A 25,239-nucleotide genomic window follows, 5' to 3' on the forward strand; every position below is an offset into this window, starting at 1 on the left:
GAGCATACCTGGTGTGGAGTTTGGCGCTATATAAATGGACACATTATAGGAGTCGTTGTTCAAATCCGGGAAAACGTCATACTGTCCTTCACTGTCCCGTGATCCACTAAAGTCTTGCAGTGACTGCAGGTGTCTGTTTCTAGATAAAAATATACCCCCTCGGACGCTTCAATACAACGTTCACTACTTTCATGATGAATTCTAAATGAATGGCACATTCGTGTACAAGATATTTAGATGCATAGTATGTACACATGGAAAGAAATAGCCACTGGCCAGAAAATATCAACCACCCAATGACGTTAAGGAACAGCGTTCAGGTCGACCACGAGTGACAACTCCTAGGGAGGATACAGCACATCTAAGAATCGCTGTATGTTAACTTTGTATCGATTTGATGTCAGGTCAAACGCCTGTATCATAGAGGTTTACTTACGGCATTGTGCATATGCCTTTTTGTTTATTCCTCGGAGACTACAGGTGAATTATTGTCAAATTTCAGTATCAGTTTTGGTTTTTGCTTCAATCAGAATAAATTATGTTACCAGTTTATTTTCACTTTCAAAGTTTATACAAAACATGTAGTGTTTTCGTACTTATATAAAGGTGTGAGGTTATTTATTAATGCACATGTGTATAATGTACAGGCAGATGACACAATCAGTGAGACTGTCAACCAATGTAGTAGGCTACTAACCCAAACAGCAAAATGGTGTCGACTGCAAGGACATACATGTTGCTTTAACTATATATGCGACGAGCATATAACTCTTTGAATCTATGAAAATGTGAATTAAAAGTACCGAAACTGCAACAGTCATGACTTCTATGCATCATTTACTATTATGGTTTGTGTGTAAGCAGTTAAATAGCCTTTGTGAATGGTACTTTCTTTTTCCCTCATTCAAATTACTCATCACTGAATGATTTGTTGTTTTGAACTTCCTTACAACAGTATTGTTTCATTTGACATCATCCTTCGACTTTAAAATTTCAGAGCAATAATTGTTCGTCTCGAAATACTCGTGTAAATTGTAGACACGTGAAGGAGGGTTCGAAGTAAGGTGCGTGGTGATTAACGTTGGGGTTGGTGTGAGTGAGTGAGTGAGTGAGTATGACTTTACGCCGCTTTTAGCAATATTCCAGCAATATCACGGCCGGGGACACCAGAAATGGGCGTTGGGATTGGAGGGTCAGGTGGAATGGGTAGTGGTGGTGGGGTAGGTAGTCGCAAGTGGCTTTTTTAACGCTTGTACTCTCCCCGGCTAATGCCGGTTTCAAAGTGCTAGCCCACTGAGATACCATTTTAAACCAGGGGCTAGTCACAGAGACAGATCACACTGTCTCCCAGCCGACAAGGTGTTTCATCTACCTCATGTTAGCAGGTAGGCATCAGCACCACCTCTCAAAACCTGATGGTATGACGTGGCCAGGGATTCGAACCACCAACCGTCTACACACCGAGCAGACGCTTTATCCACATGACTAGACGTCAGAAACTTAACAGAACTTCAGTCAACGATAAGACATACCGATAAATATGTCAATCAAACACACATACACTCTCATATGGACGTATATAGTCATAAACACGCACATCAACCATGAAATAACATGTATGTATGTTTATGAACCATGCGGTAACAAGGAAACAGAAACTGGTACATTGATATAAGTAAACGGATGCTTTAGTCATTCGTATTTGTTCTTCCTAGCATGACTGTACTTGTCGTAGGGGAATACATCAAATAATGGAATTCCCCCTATTTCTTTGTTACTACACACACAAACCATGACACGCACATCATCCTGTTTTCTGATTGGCTGATAATAGAATAAGGGGTGGGACTCATACGCCTTCGCACAACCCTTAATGACTCAACAGGCGATTACGAAAGTAATACGAAGAAGTATGTACGTACACATGCCGACACTGATCCAACATATGAGGGGTCAAACAATTAGATGGTCCCAGAAGCAAACACAGTAGTGTAGTAATGGTGACACTGGTGTGAAGATGTAGTAATGGTGACAGTGGTGACAAGGTGTAGTGTGAAGATGTAAATGGTGACACTGGTGTGAAGATGTAGTAATGGTGACACTGGTGTGAAGATGTAGTAATGGTGACACTGGTGTGAAGATGTAGTAATGGTGACACTGGTGTGAAGGTGTAGTAATGGTGACACTGGTGTGAAGATGTAGTAATGGTGACAGTGGTGTGAAGGTGTAGTAATGGTGACACTGGTGTGAAGATGTAGTAATGGTGACACTGGTGTGAAGATGTAGTAATGGTGACACTTGTGTAGTGGTGTAATGGTGACACTGGTGTGAGGGTGTATGTAGTAATGGTGACACTGGTGTGAGGGTGTAGTAATGGTGACACTGGTGTGAAGGTGTAGTAATGGTGACACTGGTGTGAAGGTGTAGTAATGGGAGTAATGGTGACACTGGTGTGAAGGTGTAGTAATGGTGACACTGGTGTGAGGGTGTAGTAATGGTGACACTGACAGTAATGGTGACACTGGTGTGAAGGTGTAGTAATGGTGACACTGGTGTGAAGGTGTAGTAATGGTGACACTGGTGTGAAGGTGTGAAGGTGTAGTAATGGTGACACTGGTGTGAAGATGTAGTAATGGTGACACTGGTGTGAAGGTGTAGTAATGGTGACACTGGTGTGAAGGTGTAGTAAATGGTGACACTGGTGTGAGGGTGTAAGGTGACACTGGTGTGACCGGTGTACACATGGTGTCACTGGTGTGAAGGTGTAGTAATGGTGACACTGGTGTGAAGGTGTAGTAATGGTGACACTGGTGTGAAGGTGTAGTAATGGTGACACTGGTGTGAAGGTGTAGTAATGGTGACACTGGTGTGAAGGTGTAGTAATGGTGACACTGGTGTGAAGGTGTAGTAATGGTGACACCGATGATAATTATTATTGATAGTTCATGATTCGTGAGAAGGTCTGTACGACGTCCACTTATAAGTAAACAAATCAAACCTTTCATTTCACGAACACACATTTAATCAGTGACAATATTAATGCTTCAGTATGTGGGATATGTCATGTTAAAAGCCGCACATGCATCAGTTATAATACATCCGTCAATTATCCGCTTCATACACTCACCAGTCCATAGAGTGAGAGCCACCCCGCACATTGTCAGAACGAGGACGCTGTGGTGACGCATGTTTGAAGGTACAAATCCCTCAACCTGTAGTCGATGAAACGCTAACCTACAGAAGCATGTGACATTTGGGCAAAATGAGCTTCTACAATAACATAGTTTACGTCTTTCTTTAAACACAACTATTAAAGACGCATTAAGGGTCCATTATTAAGTCAGCGTGGCATCGAATTCCTTTTAAATCATGTTGGTGACGTTTTCTCAACACATTTACATTTACTATGTACATTAGTAAGTACAATCAATGAAACAGAACAATCAAACTGCATGCATGAAACAAGGTGTTGACTTAATACCATCCTCAAGTGCGATTGTCCTACTGACTTGTCTGGTTGCATTTTCGTTCTGTATTTTTTCTCTGATATAGGCTAAAAAACGTTTGTACAGTACAACAAGAAATTATTGAGAATTTATGATTGTAAATTTTTTTTTTTTCACTCATTACTCACGTATTAAATGTGAATATTAGCAGAACATAACTCCAGATTCAAAGACAGGTGAACAGTTAGTATTTTGTCAAGTCACCATGGGCAGCAATGCAGGCTTCAATGCGGCGGGGCATACTACTGATCAAAGAAGTTAGAATGTCGTGGTCCATGCTGTCCCAATATCGGACCACCTCTTCTTTCATTTCAGCAATATTTGTCAGTCTCTAAACGATTTCTATTGGATTTAGGTCAGGGCTATAGCTTGGCCAATCTAATAATATCATATTTTGGGTCCGAAACCAGGCCTGTGAATGCTTTGAACGATGTTTTGGGTCGTTGTCCTGCTGGAAAATCCACAAATTTCCATAGAACACGTGAGCAGATGGAAGTAAATGTCCCTCGAGAATATCTGTGTACCGCTCACTGTTCATATTCCCTTCAAATACACAGAGGGGCGTTGCCCCTAACACAGATATGCCACCCCACACGTTAAATTTCAGACTGTACTTTGGGCGCTGATACAAAGGTTTTTCAGTTTGATTGGTCCAGAATTTCAATTTGTTTGGTCCAGAATTTCAGTGTATTAGGAAACAGCCACACAGAACTTTCATCTGAGAAAATCACATTGTCCCAGTTAAAATTTCTATGCTGTAAGCACCAGTTCAACCTTCGCTCCTTTTGTTCAGGTTTCATGATCGGTGATGGAATTCCTCGACTTTTCTGCCAACCCATTGCATGCAGCTCAGTTCTTATTGTCTCCTTACAGACAGCCACAGTTCCTCTATCAATCATATCCAGCCTTTAGTTTTCTAAACTCCTTCGTTTGTTTTAAGAAACAAGAATACCAAGCCGCCTCCTGTCACCGACAGTCAATTTTCTGGGCCTACCTGCGCCTCCCTGGTGCTCAATACCATATCCATTTGCAATATTTTTCAAAACACGATAAACAGTGGACAAAGGGATGCCTGTTCTACTTGAAATCACTTTAGCTGATCTGATGTCCTTGTTATAATACTCTAAAATCAACTTCCTCTTCTCTAAATCATCCATACTGAGGAGCACTGAAAATGTCGTATGCTAGCAAGTATACAAAGGGGGATAACTCTTCACAAACTAATGAAAACGGATTAACGGAGTTGTCTCTCTTGAATGAAACCAAGCACTTGATAGCTGGTTAAGGTTGTTTATACTAGAAATCCGATTAAACATATTCCTAATATTCTCAATAATTTCTGGTCATACTATACATGTTCCTTTCAATATGAAATATAGAAACAGTACTTTACCTTCTACACTGTGTGACGAGCAGGACTGTAATGGAGAAACATACACAGGGACCGTGTGAATGATACTTTCCATTTCCCGCCCGCCACCTTACAATAACCCGGAAGTGGGAATGTTCCATGCCGCTGAATTCTACCTACCTACCTACATGTACCTATATACTTACCTATCTGTCTGTCTGTCTGTCTAGATCTATATATGCATATACAACATGTGGACTAAGTGTATTCGTATTTATATTAAAGGTGTGAGGCGCTTGATTAAGTGCACATGTGTATAATGTAAAGGCAGATAACACAATCAGTGAGGCTGTCAATCAAATGTAGTGGGCTACTAACACAAACATCAAAATAGTGTCGACTGCAAGGATCTACATGTTGTTTAAACCATATATTCGACGAGCATACAACAATTTTGAATCTTTCAAAAAGTACAATTAAAAAGTACTAAAACTGCAATGGTCATGACGTCTATGCAGTAATTACCATTATGGTTTGCGTGTAATCAGTTAAATAGACATAAGTAGCCTTTGTGAATCATACTTTCTATTTCCCTCATTCAAATTACTGATCACTGGATGATTCAGGCTGTTTTGAACTTCCTTACAACAGTATTGTTTCATTTGACATCATCCTTCGACTTTGAAATTTCAGAGCAATAATTGTTCGTCTCGAAATACTCGTTGTGTAAATTGTAGACACGTGAAGGAGGGTGTGAAGTAAGGTGCATTGTGATTAACGTTGGGGACGGATGGAGTGAGTGGTTTTACGCCGCTTTTAGCAATATTCCAGCAATATTCTGGGACGCCAGAAATGGACGTTGGGGTTGGAGGGTCAGGTGGAATGGGTCACCGTCGCAAATGGCTTTTTAAAGCTTGTACTCTCCCGGACTAATGCCGATTTCAAAGTGCTGGCAGTAGTTCACCATCTCAGTATTTGTTGATTGGATCTAACGCAAATGCAGAAAAAATGAGCATGTATTTACAAAACCCAACATCTCTATATACACACACACAATAAACCCTCAGAGTATCGGCAAATGAACCAGCCAATGAAAACTTCGTTACACTAGAGTGCACACCTACCCGCTCTGACTGGGTTCGGTATCTCGGGTGCTTCGTTTCGAGGGAAGTAAACCCAAGTACAATATATTGCACTTTTGATTTGCGATGGTACGCTTAAAATTTTGTTTATTTGTTTTTTCATAATCAGCAATCTATATTATATGTCATGAATAAGTGATAATTGTGTTTTAAGTCTGTTTGTTTTTTGGGCTGCATGTGACCTTTAAGGGGTGGGGTTCCTACGCCTTCACACAGTCCTTAATAGGTCAACAGAAGATTACGAAAGTAATACGAAGTTTGTATGTACACTTGCCCGCACTAATCATAACCCATGTGAGAGGTCAAATAATCAGATGGTCCCGGAAGCGAATATAGTAGTATTGTAATGTTGACACTGGTGTGAATGTGTAGTAATGTTGACACTGGTGTGAAGGTGTAGTAATGTTGACACTGGTGTGGGTGTGTAGTAATGGTGACACTGGTGTGAAGGTGTGTTGTAATGGTGACACTGGTGTGAAGGTGTAGTAATGTTGACACTGGTGTGAAGGTGTAGTAATGGTGACACTGGTGTGAAGGTGTAGTAATGGTGACACTGGTGTGAAGGTGTGTAGTAATGGTGACACTGGTGTGAATGTGTAGTAATGGTGACACTGGTGTGAAGGTGTAGTAATGGTGACACTGGTGTGAAGATGTAGTAGTAATGGTGACACTGGTGTGACACTGGTGTGAAGATGTAGTAATGGTGACACTGGTGTGGATGTGTGAGTAATGGTGGTGACACTGGTGTGAAGGTGTAGTAATGGTGACACTGGTGTGAAGGTGTAGTAATGGTGACACTGGTGTGAAGGTGTAGTAATGGTGACACTGGTGTGAAGGTGTAGTAATGGTGACACTGGTGTGAAGGTGTAGTAATGGTGACACTGGTGTGTGTAGTAATGGTGACACTGGTGTGAAGATGTAGTAATGGTGACACTGGTGTGAAGGTGTAGTAATGGTGACACTGGTGAAGGTGTAGTAATGGTGACACTGGTGTGTGGATAATGTGACACTGGTGTGAAGGTGTAGTAATGGTGACACTGGTGTGAAGGTGTAGTAATGTACACTGGGTGAAGGTGTGTAGTAATGGTAACACTGGTGACACACTGTGTGTGATGTGTAGTAATGTTGACACTGGTGTGAAGGTGTAGTAATGTTGACACTGGTGTGAAGGTGTAGTAATGGTGACACTGGTGTGGATGTGTAGTAATGTTGACACTGGTGTGAAGTGTGTAGTAATGGTGACACTGGTGTGAAGGTGTAGTAATGGTGACACTGGTGTGAATGTGTAGTAATGGTGACACTGGTGTGAAGATGTAGTAATGTTGACACTGGTGTGAAGGTGTCGTAACTGGTGACACTGGTGTGAAGATGTAGTAATGGTGACACTGGTGTGAAGTAGTAATGGTGACACTGGTGTGTGTAGTAATGGTGACACTGGTGTGAAGGTGTAGTAATGGTGACACTGGTGTGAAGGTGTAGTAATGGTGACACTGGTGTGAAGATGTAGTAATGGTGACACTGGTGTGAAGGTGTAGTAATGGTGACACTGGTGTGAAGGTGTAGTAATGGTGACACTGGTGTGAAGGTGTAGTAATGGTGACACTGGTGTGAAGGTGTAGTAATGGTGACACTGGTGTGAATGGTGTAGTAACGGTGACACTGGTGTGAAGGTGTAGTAATGGTGACACTGGTGTGAAGGTGTAGTAATGGTGACACTGGTGTGAAGGTGTAGTAATGGTGACACTGGTGTGAAGGTGTAGAAATGGTGACACTTGTGTGAATATATAGTAAAGGTGACACTGGTGTGAAGGTGTAATGGTGACACTGTTGAGAAGGTGTAGTAATGTTGACACTGGTGTGAAGGTGCAGTAATGTTGACACTGGTGTGAAGGTGTAGTAATGGTGACACTGGTTTGAACTTGTACTACATTTTCTGTAATTGTGTCCACTCCGCACTATCAAATACTCTCCTATTCTCCTGTATTCGCGATCGTAGATCATGAGATGTTGCCTAGTGGTTGTGTTAATAACAGTGCAATTAAACACATTGCTGTGTCTTTCCTCGGGCAATTCAAAGATTTTATATGTTATTATGTTCAACAGTAGATATTAGTGTTTCAACTGCTATACTGACGTTATGTCTTGTACAATGGAATACGTAGACAGGAGATCAACGCTTTCGAAATAGCCTGTCGCTATATTCTGGCTGACTGACCTCATGCTGGTCTTGATATGCTACTAAATGCAATTGGATGATCGGGTTTTGTTTGTACGGGGCTCGTGTATTTCGACTTTTCAGTTTGCTAGGCTAAGACTCAGTTATTTATAACTCAATGTGTCAGCTTTAATATTTCCGATTGTGGCATAATACAACATTCATGCACTTATTCTAAAGTGTGTTAACCGTTATACTATATCGTTGTGGCCCCCACCATATTTACCTCACCCGTGAAAACGAAACTGGGGGATAAACAATTTAGTTTCGATGCCTTTGTTCATTTGTTCTTTCACACCAAGGAATACACGATTTGGTATTTCCGTATTACTTTGTCAATTTGCCCGATAAACTGCCTCATGACATTTTCAATGTGATAGTTGTTCGTCAGTTGTGAAGAAAAGTGGGAATATTCTCATTGAGATACAAGTGACTCAGAATAGTCTTTTAACCCTTTTAACGCTATGATATAGTTAAAAATGAATAAATGAAAGAAATACAAATCCGAAACCAAATTCTTTGGTATGAAGGAAAAAACCTTCAACATATTTCCGCCATCTGGTAAATCGAAATTTCTCCAAGAAATCAATCAATAAGTTCATAGCTAATGAGAAGAATGAAATTACAGACAGCAAATCAATACTTAATGAAGTAGAACTATCATATAAAAATTTCTATGCTTCTCCTCAACAGTAGAAGGCAGAAGGCTGCTTGAAGGACATTAAAAGTCCAACTCTAAATAAAACACTAAGAGACAATCTTCAAAGAGAAATCAGTATGGATGAAATTAGCAATGCTGGTTACAGGATGAAGAATAATAAAAGCCCAGGGATTGATTGATTTCATATTGATTTCTTTCAAATGTTTGGAAAGAATTAAACATATGAATCTATAGATATAAACTCTTCAGAAAAAGAAACGTGACATGCTGTTTGGGGGTTTACTTACTGAGTGCATATAACTGATTCAAACATGATATCATTGCTCAATTATAGTAAAATCATCACTTTACAAATTTCCAAATCATGATTATCCAGAAAGTGTTTGGTAAAACCACAGAGGGCTATTAAAGCCACTTGGTCAGAGTAAAATGTCAGTATATCTGGTGTGACCACCATGAGCATCGATAACAGCTTGGCAGCGGTGACCCATAGAAAAAAAGACATGCTGAATGCTGTCTTGAGGAATGTTTTGATACTCTTGCTGAAGTGCTGTGAGCAGTTCGTGTAGTGTCTGAGGTGGCGGATTACGCGTCGATCAAGAGCATCCTATATATGTTCAATGGGGGGGGCAACTCGGGTGATCGAGAAGGCCAAGGTAACACCTGAACACTGTTTTGCTGTAGGAAGTCCTGTCAAACACGTGCAGAGTGAGGTCGAGCATTGTCATGCTCCAAAGATCAACCGTTGACGTTGATGAAGGGAGCGACGTGACGTTGAACTGGTCTTCTGGCAAAAGGTCTGGCTTCCCATAGCACTGTCGGGTCGGAGATTCGGCGCGGTCCAGGGATTTGGATTGTTGTGTAAGATGCGGCCGTGGTGTTTCAACGAAGATGTCTCGGCCGGATGTAGCGATTCTTTTGCGGCGGTGGTAACTCTAGGTCGACCTGACCTGGGTCATTAACAATCCCAGTATTGTTGTATAGGGTCCATAGGTTTGAGATGGTCTGTCTGGACACGCTGAAGTGCCTTGCCACCTCATGCGGCAATGCCCGTCCTTATAAACGGCCGACGGCGTTGTGTCGTTGAGCTTCTGTCAGTCTTTTCATTCTCTTGTCGTCTATGGTGGCTTAAAGCAATGCATATGGAGTACCACTGATGTGGCTTTTTAAAGCCTACAGTAATAGGCTTCAGCTCAGGGTGATACACAATTTCATGATGCACGTGTATTTCATGTAGGGTGCGTTTTAGCGATTCACTACAGACGTGAGTGTAACGTTACGTTTTTGTTCAACGTTTCTCTTTTCAAACGTTTTGTCGTCGGCAACCATTCCTCCACATGTTGGGATTCAGCATGGATTGGTTTGTGTCAAATATTTTCCTAAAATTATATTTTTTCCTATGTCAAGTTTCTTCTTTGAAGAGTATTTTAAACTGTGTCAACAAAAAATGAAATGTCTTTGAATATGAAAAGACAGTACATTACTTAAAAATTGGAGGCCAATTACTTTACTTAATGCTTTTTATAGAATTATCGGCTCCTGCAATGCACATAGATTAAAAACTACTTCAGATCAACTTATTCACTCTAATCTAACTGATTTTGTACCGGGTGGGACTATTAGAGAAAATACAAGATTGTTATATGACATTATGTTTGAAACAAAAAAACAAAACGTTCCTGATTTGCTGATTCTGATTGATTTTGAAAAAAACGGTTTCATACTGTTGCAAAAACATTTATCGACCTAGTTTTACATAAATTTTAAATTTGTCCCTGTAATGATAAGATAGATAAATATATTAATTTATGAAACAACATCTTGTGTTAACCAACATGGTAATCTGTCGGACTTCTTTGCAAATGAAAGGGGGTGTAGACAGGAAGAAACGCTATCTTTTCCTCTTTGTTGCTGAGATTCTTGGTTGCATGATAAGAAATATTGAAAACATCAAAGGTATTTTCATAAATGATAATGAATATAAACTGGATCAATATGCTGATGATACTGAACTATTCCTTGATGGAACTGATAAGAGTTTGTACTCTGCTATTGACACAGTTAATACTTTCTACAAAACGTCAGTTTTGAAAATTAATTTATATAAATCAAAAGCAATCTGGATTGGATCAAAAGCTAAATCTACTGATAAAATATGTAATGATCTGAAAATTGAATGGGTAATTGGTGAATTTGATGTACTAGGTATTACATTTACACCAGATCTAGAAGGCTTAAGGGCAATCAACACCAGAAAGAGACAGGAGGAAATTAATAGACTCTTAGCATCCTGGAAAAAAAAGAAATGTAACACTAATTGGTAAAATAACAGTAACAAAAACTCTAATAAAATAAAGCGGACTGTAATAAAAGAAACAATTGCAACTATGAAGAAGGAGGATTGAGAATGACTGATACAAAACGATTTATGGACGCTTTGAAATTATCCACTTTAGGACGGTATTTCAAAAGATGTGATAAGAATAACCCATGCAATATACCTTTCACCTTTCAAAGATATATTTAATTTTGGAGTAAATTCTGAATCTTACATTAAGATTGAAAATCCTTTTTGGCATGATGTGCTAAAAGCATGGCAACTATTTCACAAAAAACATTATATTGACCCATGTAACATCATTGAAATTCTATCCCAACCATTATGGTTTCATCACAAGTTTAGACATTCACCAAATTACATAACAAACTGGACAGATGAAGGGATTATAAATATTAAGGATATTTGTGATGAAGCTGGATTATTATCAATCAAAAATATGATATCAAAGGCACTTTTTTAGATTATAGATAATCATTATATGTATTACCTGACTCTTGGAAAACCTCTCATAATTCAATGTTATTTAAAACCAATAAGGGATTTGAATGTTAACCAATGCCAGATCTATTAAGTAGAAACATCAAAACGCTGCAGGATTGTGTATAATAAACGTATTTCTAATGATATACAACAACATTTGTAATAAATGGCAGGTATTATTTCCTGAAACAGACTTTGATTGGAAAAATGCATTTACAATATATAGAAAAGGATTGAATGAAATAAAAATATAGATTTCTACAAGATATTATTTATACAAAAAGAGAATTGCTTAAAATGAAAAAAGATGACAACAGTTTGTGTTGTTTCTACAATGATGTAAATGAGAGCGTTTGTCATGTATACTGGAAATGTCAGGAGACACAAACTTTTTGGAAAAACCTGCAAAGTTGGCTTAACAATTTATACCCTCATCCATTGCTATTACCAAAACATACAGTTTGGTTTGGTACATCAAAATAGATTACTAAATCGTGTCATCATTAATGTAAAAAGACATATTTACATATGCAGCATTACGAATATGCATCCCAATATAACTTTATTTATAATACTCTGAAAGAAATATTTTTTGTGGAAAATCATATATAAAAAAAACAAAATAATAAAATAAAAGATTTCAATCACAAATGGGGCCGTCACTTCCCAGTACGAAATGCATTCATATATGCCTGATATCATCTTTCACTTTTATTGATTTACATATGTTTATTAATATCATATTGATATAATACCTGTACACCATTTATCTGTATGTATCACAGTTTTGTATATATATGACATTGTAATCTTGGGTACCAATAACAATATATTAAAGAAACAACAAAACCCAATACTATAAGGGCGGGAACAACCAGAGTTGGCCCTACACGTTGTACACGTTGTTGGGACGTCAACCGCCCACGCCCATCTAGAGGTTCCTGCTCTAGTCCTATATGAATCTTTATATAAGTATAGAGACCAAGAGATTACCAAGAGATTATGGTAGCTTGTAATGATATACAAACAAATAGTATAAATAAACGTGCATGTCGGTGAGTATGGAAGAATACGGATACATTCCCCTGTCAACGTTTCTTACTTCGATAAGTCTTTTGAATAAGGAATGAAGGTAAGTAGACGTTAACATCATTCCACACATTGTTGACAACACACCAGACATGGACAAACGACCTCCGTGTGTATGAACTAATGACCTGTCTTAACAGGCTATGTGTTTTGCGGTTATAGATATGATTATCTGTGTTAAAGGAAATATATAATCCTTTTAATACATTGATTATAACATGTTCCGGATTACCCATTTTCCCTAAATGAATCAGACATGTCACGTGACCCCTAAGCGGTTCAGGGATTATAACATGTTCCGGATTACCCATATTTCCTGAGTAAATCAGACATGTCACGTGACCCCTATAGGTTCAGGTATTATAACATGTTCCGGATTACCCATGTTCCCTGAGTGAATCAGACATGTCACATGACCCCTATAGGTTTAGGGATTATAACATGTTCCGGATTACCCATATTCCCTGAGTGAATCAGACATGTCACGTGACCCCTATAGGTTTAGGGATTATAACATGTTCCGGATTACCCATATTCCCTGAGTGAATCAGACATGTCACGTGACCCCTATAGGTTTAGGGATTATAACATGTTCCGGATTACCCATATTTCCTGAGTGAATCAGACATGTCACGTGACCCCTATGGTTCAGGGATTATAACATGTTCCGGATTACCCATATTCCTGAGTGAATCAGACATGTCACGTGACCCCTATGCGGTTCAGGGATTATAACATGTTCCGGATTACCCATATTCCCTGAGTGAATCAGACATGTCACGTGACCCCTATATGCGGTTCAGGGATTATAACATGTTCCGGATTACCCATATTCCCTGAGTGAATCAGACATGTCACGTGACCCCTATAGGTTTAGGGATTATAACATGTTCCGGATTACCCATATTCCCTGAGTGAATCAGACATGTCACGTGACCCCTATAGGTTTAGGGATTATAACATGTTCCGGATTACCCATATTCCATGTCACGTGACCCCCTATAGTGGGAATCAGACATGTCACGTATAGGGTTCAGGGATTATAACATGTTCCGGATTACCCATATTCCCTGAGGTGAATCAGACATGTCACGTGACCCATGTTCTAGACATGTCACGTGACCCCTATAGGTTTAGGGATTATAACATGTTCCGGATTACCCATATTCCCTGAGTGAATCAGACATGTCACGTGACCCCTATAGGTTTAGGGATTATAACATGTTCCGGATTACCCATGTTCCCTGAGTGAATCAGACATGTCACTTCACCACTCTAAGGTGACCTTATAAGGGCCATGGATTAAAACATGTTTTCTAGTTGTTCATATTCGTATTCATATTATCGACAATATGTTTAAATCGATCGTTTATTAGTAAAGACTCAAAATATATTACACATGAGGGAATTTATTACATGTTATTTATGTAGATTATACATAGTATTGGAATATTGACTAGTTGAACAAACAATGCAAATATTTACACTATAGACACATTCCATCATTCCAGCAACCCCGAGGTCTATATCTCTGTACATGACAAGGCTTTTACAGTTCGACTAGTTCTGACGCTAGAGTCTACAGCTATCTAAACTCCCTAACTGTCAGACTCACAAACACGTGGACATAAACCCCGATGTACTCAGATACACAAACTGGTAGGAGTTTAGAGACAGGAACACTCAGACCCACAAACACGTGGACATATATACTCAGATACACAAACTGGTAGGAGTTTAGAGACAGGAACACTCACACTCACAAACACGTGGACATATATACTCAGATACACAAACTGGTAGGAGTTTAGAGACAGGAACACTCACACTCACAAACACGTGGACATATATACTCAGATACACAAACTGGTAGGAGTTTAGAGACAGGAACACTCACACTCACAAACACGTGGACATATATACTCAGATACACAAACTGGTAGGAGTTTAGAGACAGGAACACTCACACCCAAAAACACGTGGACATATATACTCAGATACACAAACTGGTAGGAGTTTAGAGACAGGAACACTCACACTCAACACACGTGGACATATATACTCAGATACACAAACTGGTAGGAGTTTAGAGACAGGAACACTCACACTCACAAACACGTGGACATATATACTCAGATACACAAACTGGTAGGAGTTTAGAGACAGGAACACTCACACTCACAAACACGTGGACATATATACTCAGATACACAAACTGGTAGGAGTTTAGAGACAGGAACACTCACACTCACAAACACGTGGACATATATACTCAGATACACAAACTGGTAGGAGTTTAGAGACAGGAACACTCACACTCACAAACACGTGGACATATATACTCAGATACACAAACTGGTAGGAGTTTAGAGACAGGAACACTCACACACACAAACACGTGGACATATATACTCAGATACACAAACTGGTAGGAGTTTAGAGACAGGAACACTCACACTCACAAACACGTGGACATATATACTCAGATACACAAACTGGTAGGAGTTTAGAGACAGGAACACTCACACTCACAAACACGTGGACATATATACTCAGATACACAAACTGGTAGGAGTTTAGAGACAGGAACACTCACACTCACAAACACGTGGACATATATACTCAGATACACAAACTGGTAGGAGTTTAGAGACAGGAACACTCACACTCACAAACACGTGGACATATATACTCAGATACACAAACTGGTAGGAGTTTAGAGACAGGAACACTCACACTCACAAACACGTGGACATATATACTCAGATACACAAACTGGTAGGAGTTTAGAGACAGGAACACTCACACTCACAAACACGTGGACATATATACTCAGATACACAAACTGGTAGGAGTTTAGAGACAGGAACACTCACACTCACAAACACGTGGACATATATACTCAGATACACAAACTGGTAGGAGTTTAGAGACAGGAACACAAACACGTGGACATATATACTCACATACACAAACTGGTAGGAGTTTAGAGACACACTCACAAAAACACGTGGACATATATACTCAGATACACAAACTGGTAGGAGTTTAGAGACAGGAACACTCACACTCACAAACACGTGGACATATATACTCAGATACACAAACTGGTAGGAGTTTAGAGACAGGAACACTCACACTCACAAACACGTGGACATATATACTCAGATACACAAACTGGTAGGAGTTTAGAGACAGGAACACTCACAAACACGTGGACATATATACTCAGATACACAAACTGGTAGGAGTTTAGAGACAGGAACACTCACACTCACAAACACGTGGACATATATACTCAGATACACAAACTGGTAGGAGTTTAGAGACAGGAACACTCACAAACACGTGGACATATATACTCAGATACACAAACTGGTAGGAGTTTAGAGACAGGAACACTCACACTCACAAACACGTGGACATATATACTCAGATACACAAACTGGTAGGAGTTTAGAGACAGGAACACTCACACTCACAAACACGTGGACATATATACTCAGATACACAAACTGGTAGGAGTTTAGAGACAGGAACACTCACACTCACAAACACGTGGACATATATACTCAGATACACAAACTGGTAGGAGTTTAGAGACAGGAACACTCACACTCACAAACACGTGGACATATATACTCAGATACACAAACTGGTAGGAGTTTAGAGACAGGAACACTCACACTCACAAACACGTGGACATATATACTCAGATACACAAACTGGTAGGAGTTTAGAGACTGGAACACTCACACTCACAAACACGTGGACATATATACTCAGATACACAAACTGGTAGGAGTTTAGAGACAGGAACACTCACACTCACAAACCAGACATTACTAGCAATTTCTGTAAAAGTAATGATGGTGTTGAACATTCTTAGCAGATTAAGGCATTAACCCAGTGCAAGTGCGCAACAAATTACATGTCATTTTGGAAGTTGTAATATCAACGAAATCCACGAGGCATTTTTGTCGTCATCACTACACTGTCAAAATACCGTTGTTGCGAAGTTGTAGGAACCTAAGAAAAGTTTCCAGTTACCCAAGGTTCGATACAACCGAAAAAAGCTGAATATAGAATGAATACACAGGATACACGTTTTTGTATCGAGACACCCGTATGTTCGACACAACTGTGTTTGATTGTTTATACAAATGTTTTGAGGACCTTGCATTCACAGGTTTCTTCTTGTCGGTCTGTCAGACGAAGGAAGGGCCTCAATCAAAGCATCGTGTAGAAATATGTACTGATCCTACAAACAGATAATAATAATCCTTTAAAATGAATACCCCCATATACTATGGCCCATTACATGCTGCAAGTGGTCAAATGTATGTCTACTAGAGGATGACTAGGATCACACCACACAACTGACTGATACATACTGGGGTGGTGAGCAACATAGAATCCTCGCTACAATTCTGACACAAACGCTAGCAGACTAATGGGCATCTTCAAAAGAGAAATGAGCCAAAAGGTTTGCACCCCTCGGATCGCAGGTTTCGTCTTGGAGTTCTTATCTCTATTAATGGGCTATGTTTTGTATTATATTTTTCATTCCAGGAACAGAAAAAAGAAAAAGTCTCGAATTAAACATTTGGAAATTACAATCTACAAACAATACATATGATACCATCACTCTCACAGAAAATTTAATCTCCATCAGCTCCCACCTTTGTCTGGATAAGATCCATACGCTGGTGCCGGAGTTTGACAATACACTCATAGGCATCTACGACGCCTTCCTCCTTGGCTTGTGCAACCAAATAGTCCAGAGCAATAAAGGTTCCTGTGCGGCCAATCCCAGCACTGGAAAACACATGCAAAATATTTAAAGAAACCATCGGTCTGAGTTTGGATAGCAAATGAATCTTATCAAACTATAAAGCACATGAATCAAATAAATTCTTCCTCGTCAAAGGATATGCTGTTGGTGTGTTTGAAGCGTTAAGTTACAGGAGCTATTTCATGGTAAAGTCGTCTTCTTAAATCAATTTCAGTCCGGAATCCGCAGTAAAAGAAGTTTTCTATGTGACCGTATGGGTTACTAATGGGAACGGTAAATGGTCTGGTATTGACAGAAGTCTGGATTACGTCCTCACACATTAATATGTGAGTCAGTGCTACGTGCCTGCAGTGTACGACCTTTGGCCCATGGCTTGTAGATGGGGAGTTGCTGACAAGCCTGTAGAACTCAACAAGAGACCTAACTTCATGTGGAACACCCTTGTCTGGCCATGCTGTGAAGTGGTAGTGCTGCAGCGTCCTCGGTGGCTGTCCATCCTGTGAACAATGCTTGTTGGACAACACTGACTATTGTTCCAGACAAATCTCTCACTGTAAATAGTATAAGATCTTTGTAAAGACTAGTATAAGATCTTTGTAAAACTGAGTTTATCCTTACTCTGTGTACAGAGAACGTCTTGACTGTGTAGTGTCATCAAACCCTGTGTAGATAAGTTTATCCTTAACAGAGAACGTAAACTGAGTCCTGACTTGTAGTTTATCCCACCCTGGTGTCCTGACTGTGTAGTTTATCCCTCTGTGTAAGAACGTCATTTACACCGTGTACCAAATCCTTATGTATTATTCCAGCATTTCCTGATCTTTACGGTAGTTTATCTATGTATAAGACCTTTGTAAAGACTGTGTAGTTTATCCTTACCCTGTATACAGAGAACGTCCTGACTGTGTAGTTTATCCTTACCCTGTGTACAGAGAACCTCCTGACTGTGAAGTTTATCCTTACCCTGTGTACAGGGAACGTCCTGACTGTGTAGTTCATCCTTACCCTGTGTACAGAGAACCTCCTGACTGTGTAGTTTATCCTTACCCTGTGTAGATTGAACGTCCTGACTGTGTAGTCCATCAGCTCATCCTCGGCCATACACTGGACATGGACATCGTCATAGCTGGTGCCTGGCTGGCCGTAGTCGGGCCAGTACTTCTCACACTTTGCCTGGAAAACACATTTACTATCAGGATTATCCAATAGTACACTGTATTCGATGATTTGTCATTGAAGTTGATGTGATTAGCGCAGGGGGATATTTTTTCAGTAACAAACATACCACTGACTAACCTTTCTGTTCTCCACCAAGTTGGTCAGCATTATCACTTTGCTTGCATCAGTTTCCCATATCATTCTCCAGAAATCGCCCATCACAGCTGCGTAAGGGCCTGTGATATATGAAGGCAGGTTAGATGTTAAGTACAATGTAGACGTGTACACTACCGTGGCACATTGATGAAATAGAGATTACAAAACTCGCGGGGAAATGTGGAAAATATTCCAACAAGATATTTGTAAATGTTTCGATTTGTTCACTAGCGTATTAAATTAATAAAAACGTTTAAACATTATCTCGTTGGAACATTTACCATATTCAACATCCACGAGTTTTGTGATCTATTTATTACACACAGGACGGGACAACAGTGTGATCCATGATGACAAATCAAGCAGACGATGCCGGATGTAAACAAAACGAAAGGGAGACAACTCTGTCACGACTACTTAATAGATGAAAATATACAATTAAAAATATTCAGTTGAAAAATAATACTAATCACCAAAATATAATTTTGATTATCCACAAACCTAATGTTTTGTTTTGTTGACAGTTTTGGTAAAATAAAGCTTGAATGGACTTATAATGTTAATGTGAAATATCGAGGTGGCAACAGAAAGTTTGTCAGTTTGACGTCACTATCTTTGAATAACCTAGTTTGGTTACACAACACTCGTTGAATAACTTTCAACCAAACAACCATAATTATCTCATAAAGATATTCAGAACCTGTGTCTAATAATGCTGGAGTACACATACACTGCCAACTATTTGTGTACATTTCTTCATACAAGAGTGAGTAGATATTATCTGAAGCCACGGACTTTTTCAAACGAATGAGAAATCTGTATTACCTTGTGTGGCAACAAATGCTTTCGGTTCACCATATCCCTGAAACAACGGAACACATTACTTGGCAACGGTCATATACAATACCATTTGTTGAGCGCAATAGTGCAGTGGTACGGTGTCTGCCTATCACGCTGAAGGCCCGGGTTCGATCCCCGATGGAGGCACCCGCTGTGGACACATTTGCGTAGTATCCTTGGACAAGATACTTAGATCCACATTGTCTCAGTTCACCCGGCTGTAAAATGGGTACACGTGAGGATGTGCTGGCAATGTAACTGTTTAGTTCATTGCGCCTAACAGGCAGCATGACTGTATGGTCCCCAGGGAGTTGAAAAAGTATCGGAAAGTACGATAGTGTCCTCCTGTGATAGTAATGTACGTAGCGCCGTGAGCAGGCAATGTGCCTGGATATGAGCGCCATATAAGCGGACTATTACTATTACTATTACATATCTGACGGTACAATATTTACTATGATATGCCATTATCAGGAGGTATCGATATCTTCTAAAAATGACATGAAGTTAATATATATATATATTGATTCGGCAACATTTAAACCGTTGGTAAGGCTGCCACATTGCATTGTAATGTTTTCATGACGATGAGCTATGCATTGGTGTTTTTTGTCTTACAGAGAACTTACATTTATAAAATTGGCGTTGATAAAGTCAGAACCAGGTACAGTCGGAGCGCATGAAAGTTTTACTCTGCTGTGATCATCTGCATAACAAAGGGAGTAATGGTTATGATGCATACAGCCTGTTGCATGTCCAGTAACAGATACACAATACTGTTGAGACCTTTACAGTTACAGTTTAATGAACATGGCGTCTTTATATAACAGCTGATGTGTGCAAGACACACACGCGCGCACACACACACGTACACGCACACGCACATGCATAATGAGAGTTAAAAACAGAAGGCACTTACACGGTAGTATGTTTCTGTATCTGTTCTTGGAGACATTCTCTGGCAATCCGGCTAGGGTACAGGGGCCTAGCTGTCCACGGGGCAGGTTCTGGAACAACAAAGTAAAAGCGGACCGATAACAAACAGATGATAAACATAGGCGGATGGGGGTGGGGGGTGGGGTGGTTTGTTGTTGTTGTTGTGTGTTTGCGGCCCCCTTTCTCAAGACTGTGCCCCTAATATATACATATATCCTTCGGGATCCTCCTATGTAATTACAGCAGTTTTCGTCTGTAGAATTACACTCACATAAAACTGGGAAGTAAGGCCGCCATCCCTCTTCATGTTTTCAACATATTGTCTGAGATTGTGTACCATCACTTCCGTTGACCACACTTGGTCAATAAGGGCAGTGTCAGTGACGTCACCGGATGCTAGAGAGTGTGAATGTGGACACCATTGCCCATCGCTTATCCTGACGTCAACACAAGGGGGCGCTACTTCTTCCTCGCCCAAATCCAGGGCGTCTAAGTCCACAGGGGTTGTACAACCTGTAAATGAATCACAAGAAACTATTCATTACTATTACTTATCAAATATAATGGGCATTACCTCACTCCAATAACTGATCACTTTTTAACATATAAAATCTTGAATATGTTGGACTGAAGAAATACAAACACACAATATATATTACCGTTTGTAGAGGCTTCATATGTTGGGTTCAGTATGCATACTAAAGAGGCACTGTTTGGTCCTCCGAGAACTCGTCTCCTTTCTTTCCTTGAATGTCTGGGACTATTTCTAAACAATGTAAAACATAGGTCAATTATATTTATAAACGTTTATGGATATAAATGGAATAATTCCATTCATCCATTCGTCCATCCATCCATTTAACACCATGACTGTGCCCTGTCACATTCTGCCCAATCTGGACCAGACACACCAGTTTATTGACATTATTAGCCAAGATCAACGCTGTCGGGGTGCACCAACACGCAATCACCCATGCCACCGAGTCCGACCACTCGATCCATTATTTCGCAAAGTTCTACCTGCCTACGTTTAGATTACTAGGAACCAAGTCCAACCCGGAATCCTCACGGGAACAGCAATCACAAAACAGAAATGCCCCTCCTTCTGTCCCGTGGAATAACTATAATTCATCTAACCTCCGCATGACTACAACGGCCATTACGATGAGAGTGGCTATCAGCAGACATGGAATTACAACCCACAGCAACTGCGCCAGGGGTCTGCTGGATTCTGTCAAAGAAAACGAGACATATTAGATATTCAGAAGTAACAGAGACATATGATCTCCATTACAGCAAGTAACAGAATAGTTGAGTTTGGTTTAATGTCACTTTCAACAATATTTCGGTGATACAATATCAGCTTGATGTTGGAGTAAGTGAGTGAGAGAGTTTAGTTTCACGCCGATTTTAGCAATATTCCAGCAATATCCGGCGGGGACACCAGAAATGGGCTTCACACCTTGTACCCGGATTTTCGGCGTGAATAGCGAACGCTTTGTAAACCCACTAGGCTACACCTTGATGTTGGAGAAAAGACTCAAGTCAGATAAAAGTTGAGAGTATTGTGAAATGAAATTGTTTGGCTCGTTTTTTTGCACGTTCAAATATTCAGGCTAAACCAAGTCGCTGTGTGCAACCATCCCTGGGAACAAACCCAGACCAGGATTCTGCACAAGGGATTACATGAGGAGTTGTGGCCTAATGTTATAACCAACACATTTCTGTTACATGCGAAGACAACCGTTACCAGTACAGTGTTCTCCCATCCAGCCGTCAGCACACGTAACACAGGCACCATCGTGTTGACATGTGTTGCACACCTGGGGACATCTTTCAGAACACATGCTACCGTAACGCCCGCTCTCACACCCGTATATACAGTCTCCTGTCAGGTTACATCGTGACTTCAGGCAGGCAGTGTTACAGCTCAAGTTACAGTTCACGCCGTATCTCGTGGCTTCACACGCCAGACACTGGCCACGATGTCTGTCACATTTCACACAGTGAAGAGGACACGTGTTGTCACAGTAGTCCCCCCACCATCCATCTTCACATCCGTCAGTACACTGGGGTGCATCTGCGTCGGTCCTTCCTGTATGACAGGCTCTGTTGACACAGTGGTCGCTGCAGGAATTGTTGCAGAAATGGCCGTAGAATGTTCCAATACATCCCTGTGAACATATACCAGTATCGTGGCGGCATATTCCTCCTTGACAACGAGGTGAACAAAGTTTTTCACACTTGTACCCGAAATGCTTTTGTTGACAAGTGAGACATTTGTCGCTATACTGTTCACATTTCGTACAGTACTGTGGACATGACACGTTGCAGTGGGAGCCTTGGAATCTCTGCACACAAGATGGACAGATCCCGGTGTCTCTGTGGCAGGACCGTGAGGCACATCGGTGGGGACAGTTTACATCACATGTATCTCCGTACCAGCCTGTGGCACAGCCATTGATACACGTTCCTGATGTTTGTTCACAGGTGTAATTCACACAGTTGGAACTGCACTGTCGCTGACACGTGTCCCCAAACTTTCCAACTCTGCAGGATCCACAAGTTCCAGTCCGGTCACATGTCTGGTTACGACAGCCAGTGCTGCATGTGGCCTTGCAACGGTCTCCATAATATCGGGGCTTGCATCTTTCACAGGTTCCGTTACCGTAACACAGTTGGTCCTTGCAGCTGGCATCACAGGCTTCATCACACTTGGCACCATACCGCCCGCTTTTGCACCCGGAAGTACATGTCCCGTTTAACGAGCAGAGGTCTCCCACACAGTTATCACATTGTATATCACACGATGGTCCATACCACCCCCTGTCACAGCCCCGTGTACACACTCCTGCCTGACGACATACGTTTTGGGAGCAGTGCTGGGGGCAGGGTACTGTACAGACATCTCCATGGAAACCGGTCTTGCATATACAGTTGGCTACATTACAGCTCTTACAGTTCATGCAGGTCTCACTGCACAACGCACCCCGGAATCCTTCTTGACATGTACAGTTGGCTACATTACAGCTCTTACAGTTCACGCAGGTCTCACTGCACAACGCACCCCGGAATCCTTCTTGACATGTACAGTTATTTCCTGAACACATTTCACAGTGTAGACAGTCTTGGTCACATTTGTCACCTCGTTTTCCTCTCATGCAGCCACACAAACACCTCCCCTCATTGTCACAAGTATCACCTCGGTCTCCACACGACCTGCACCCGTCACAATGTAATTCACATGTAGACCCATAGTAGCCTGGGTTGCAGTTTTGGAGACAGTGTCCTCTCCACCGGTGACATGTTTGATTCCTACATCCTTTACTACATGGAGTTCGACAGTCTGCGCCCCACGTGTTGCTATGGTTACAGGGAACATCACATTTCCTTCTATAGTCGACTGACTGTACATCGACGCCATCCTCGCATTTCCTGCACGAGGAACCATCCTTGAAGTATCCCGATCCGCAGTCTGTGGAAAACAGGTTTCATAGTTAATCATGTTTAATAACCATTATTAAAAACCCGACACAGATTTAACAAGACGTTGAAAGAAGCGGTGGAATACTGAGAATGTAGCACAGATCATTCCATCAATATGAGAACATATAAACTCTCCTCCCCTACAGTGTTTGTGGAGTTTTTGCAAATCTCTATGACTTGAAAATGAGTTTTACAGTTCCAGCGAAAACTACGTAAGAGCATGTTGTCTAACTAATGAAGGAAATACAACAAAGACTACGGAAACATCGTACACCCTTCATCACCGGCCTTGGTGACTCACTGGGAAAACCAAAAGTTACAACAATAAAAGTTCGTTTTGATTATGACTTGTTTTCATTTCACCAGACAAAACAACATCAGATGCATATTAAAAGACTGTTTATATAATTCAACCATAACACTATAACCAGGTCACCATGAAACACTGTTGTCTAAAGCAGCAGTTCTTGTGTACATTTCTCCCTCACCTTCTGCACACAGACCGCATGTTTTCTGGCACAGTTTCTCACTTCCTGGTTGCTCGCAGGAGATACTTCTACAATAATCTGGACTGATATCCTGACACTCTGGGGAGCCTGCAACTATAGAAGTACAGACGTGCATTTCTCGACACTGCATGACACACTGGGCATAAGTGAATTGGGGAGATGCTAAATCAGTGATATTCAATGTTATCAAGCCTAATATAAAGTTGAACTTTTATGTTACAAATTACACAAGAAGCCAATCATCGCAGACAAGTAAATCTCACGTTTGGACCTGATATATTACTGATAGTTCATGATTCGTGAAAGGGTCTGCACTATATCCACTGATTAAAATTTATTTTGAACATCAATGTTATATTTCATGAACATGTCATACATTTAATCACTGACAACATTAATACCTGAAAGGCATGTGTAAAGGCGCGCATGCGTCAGTTATAGAACATAAACGTCGACTATCCGCTTCATACACTCACCAGTCCATAGAGTGAGAGCCACCCCACACACCGTCAGAACGAGAAAGCTGTGGTGACGCATGTTTGAAGGTACAAATCCCTCAGCCTGTAGTCGATGA

General features: G+C 40.7%; 1 protein-coding gene across 1 annotated transcript; it reads right to left on the reverse strand.

The window, feature by feature from the left end:
- Nucleotides 1-16,638: 16,638 nt before the first annotated feature.
- Nucleotides 16,639-24,872, reverse strand: LOC124268087 (cell death abnormality protein 1-like). The gene is made up of 13 exons (XM_046703106.1): nucleotides 24,645-24,872; nucleotides 22,421-24,145; nucleotides 21,808-21,901; nucleotides 21,330-21,436; nucleotides 20,942-21,183; nucleotides 20,654-20,741; nucleotides 20,364-20,440; nucleotides 19,720-19,756; nucleotides 18,877-18,974; nucleotides 18,628-18,753; nucleotides 17,926-18,077; nucleotides 17,468-17,603; nucleotides 16,639-17,046 (listed from the first exon to the last, which is right to left on the reverse strand). Exons 1-13 carry the CDS (start codon nucleotides 24,793-24,795, stop codon nucleotides 16,969-16,971), a joined length of 3,111 nt encoding a protein of 1,036 aa, XP_046559062.1. The 5' UTR covers nucleotides 24,796-24,872; the 3' UTR covers nucleotides 16,639-16,968.
- Between the last annotated feature and the right edge of the window lie 367 nt (nucleotides 24,873-25,239).

The sequence above is a fragment of the Haliotis rubra genome, unplaced genomic scaffold (genome assembly GCF_003918875.1).
Source record: "Haliotis rubra isolate DU_JTF1 unplaced genomic scaffold, ASM391887v1 Scf136, whole genome shotgun sequence".
Classification (NCBI taxonomy): Eukaryota; Metazoa; Mollusca; class Gastropoda; order Lepetellida; family Haliotidae; genus Haliotis; species Haliotis rubra.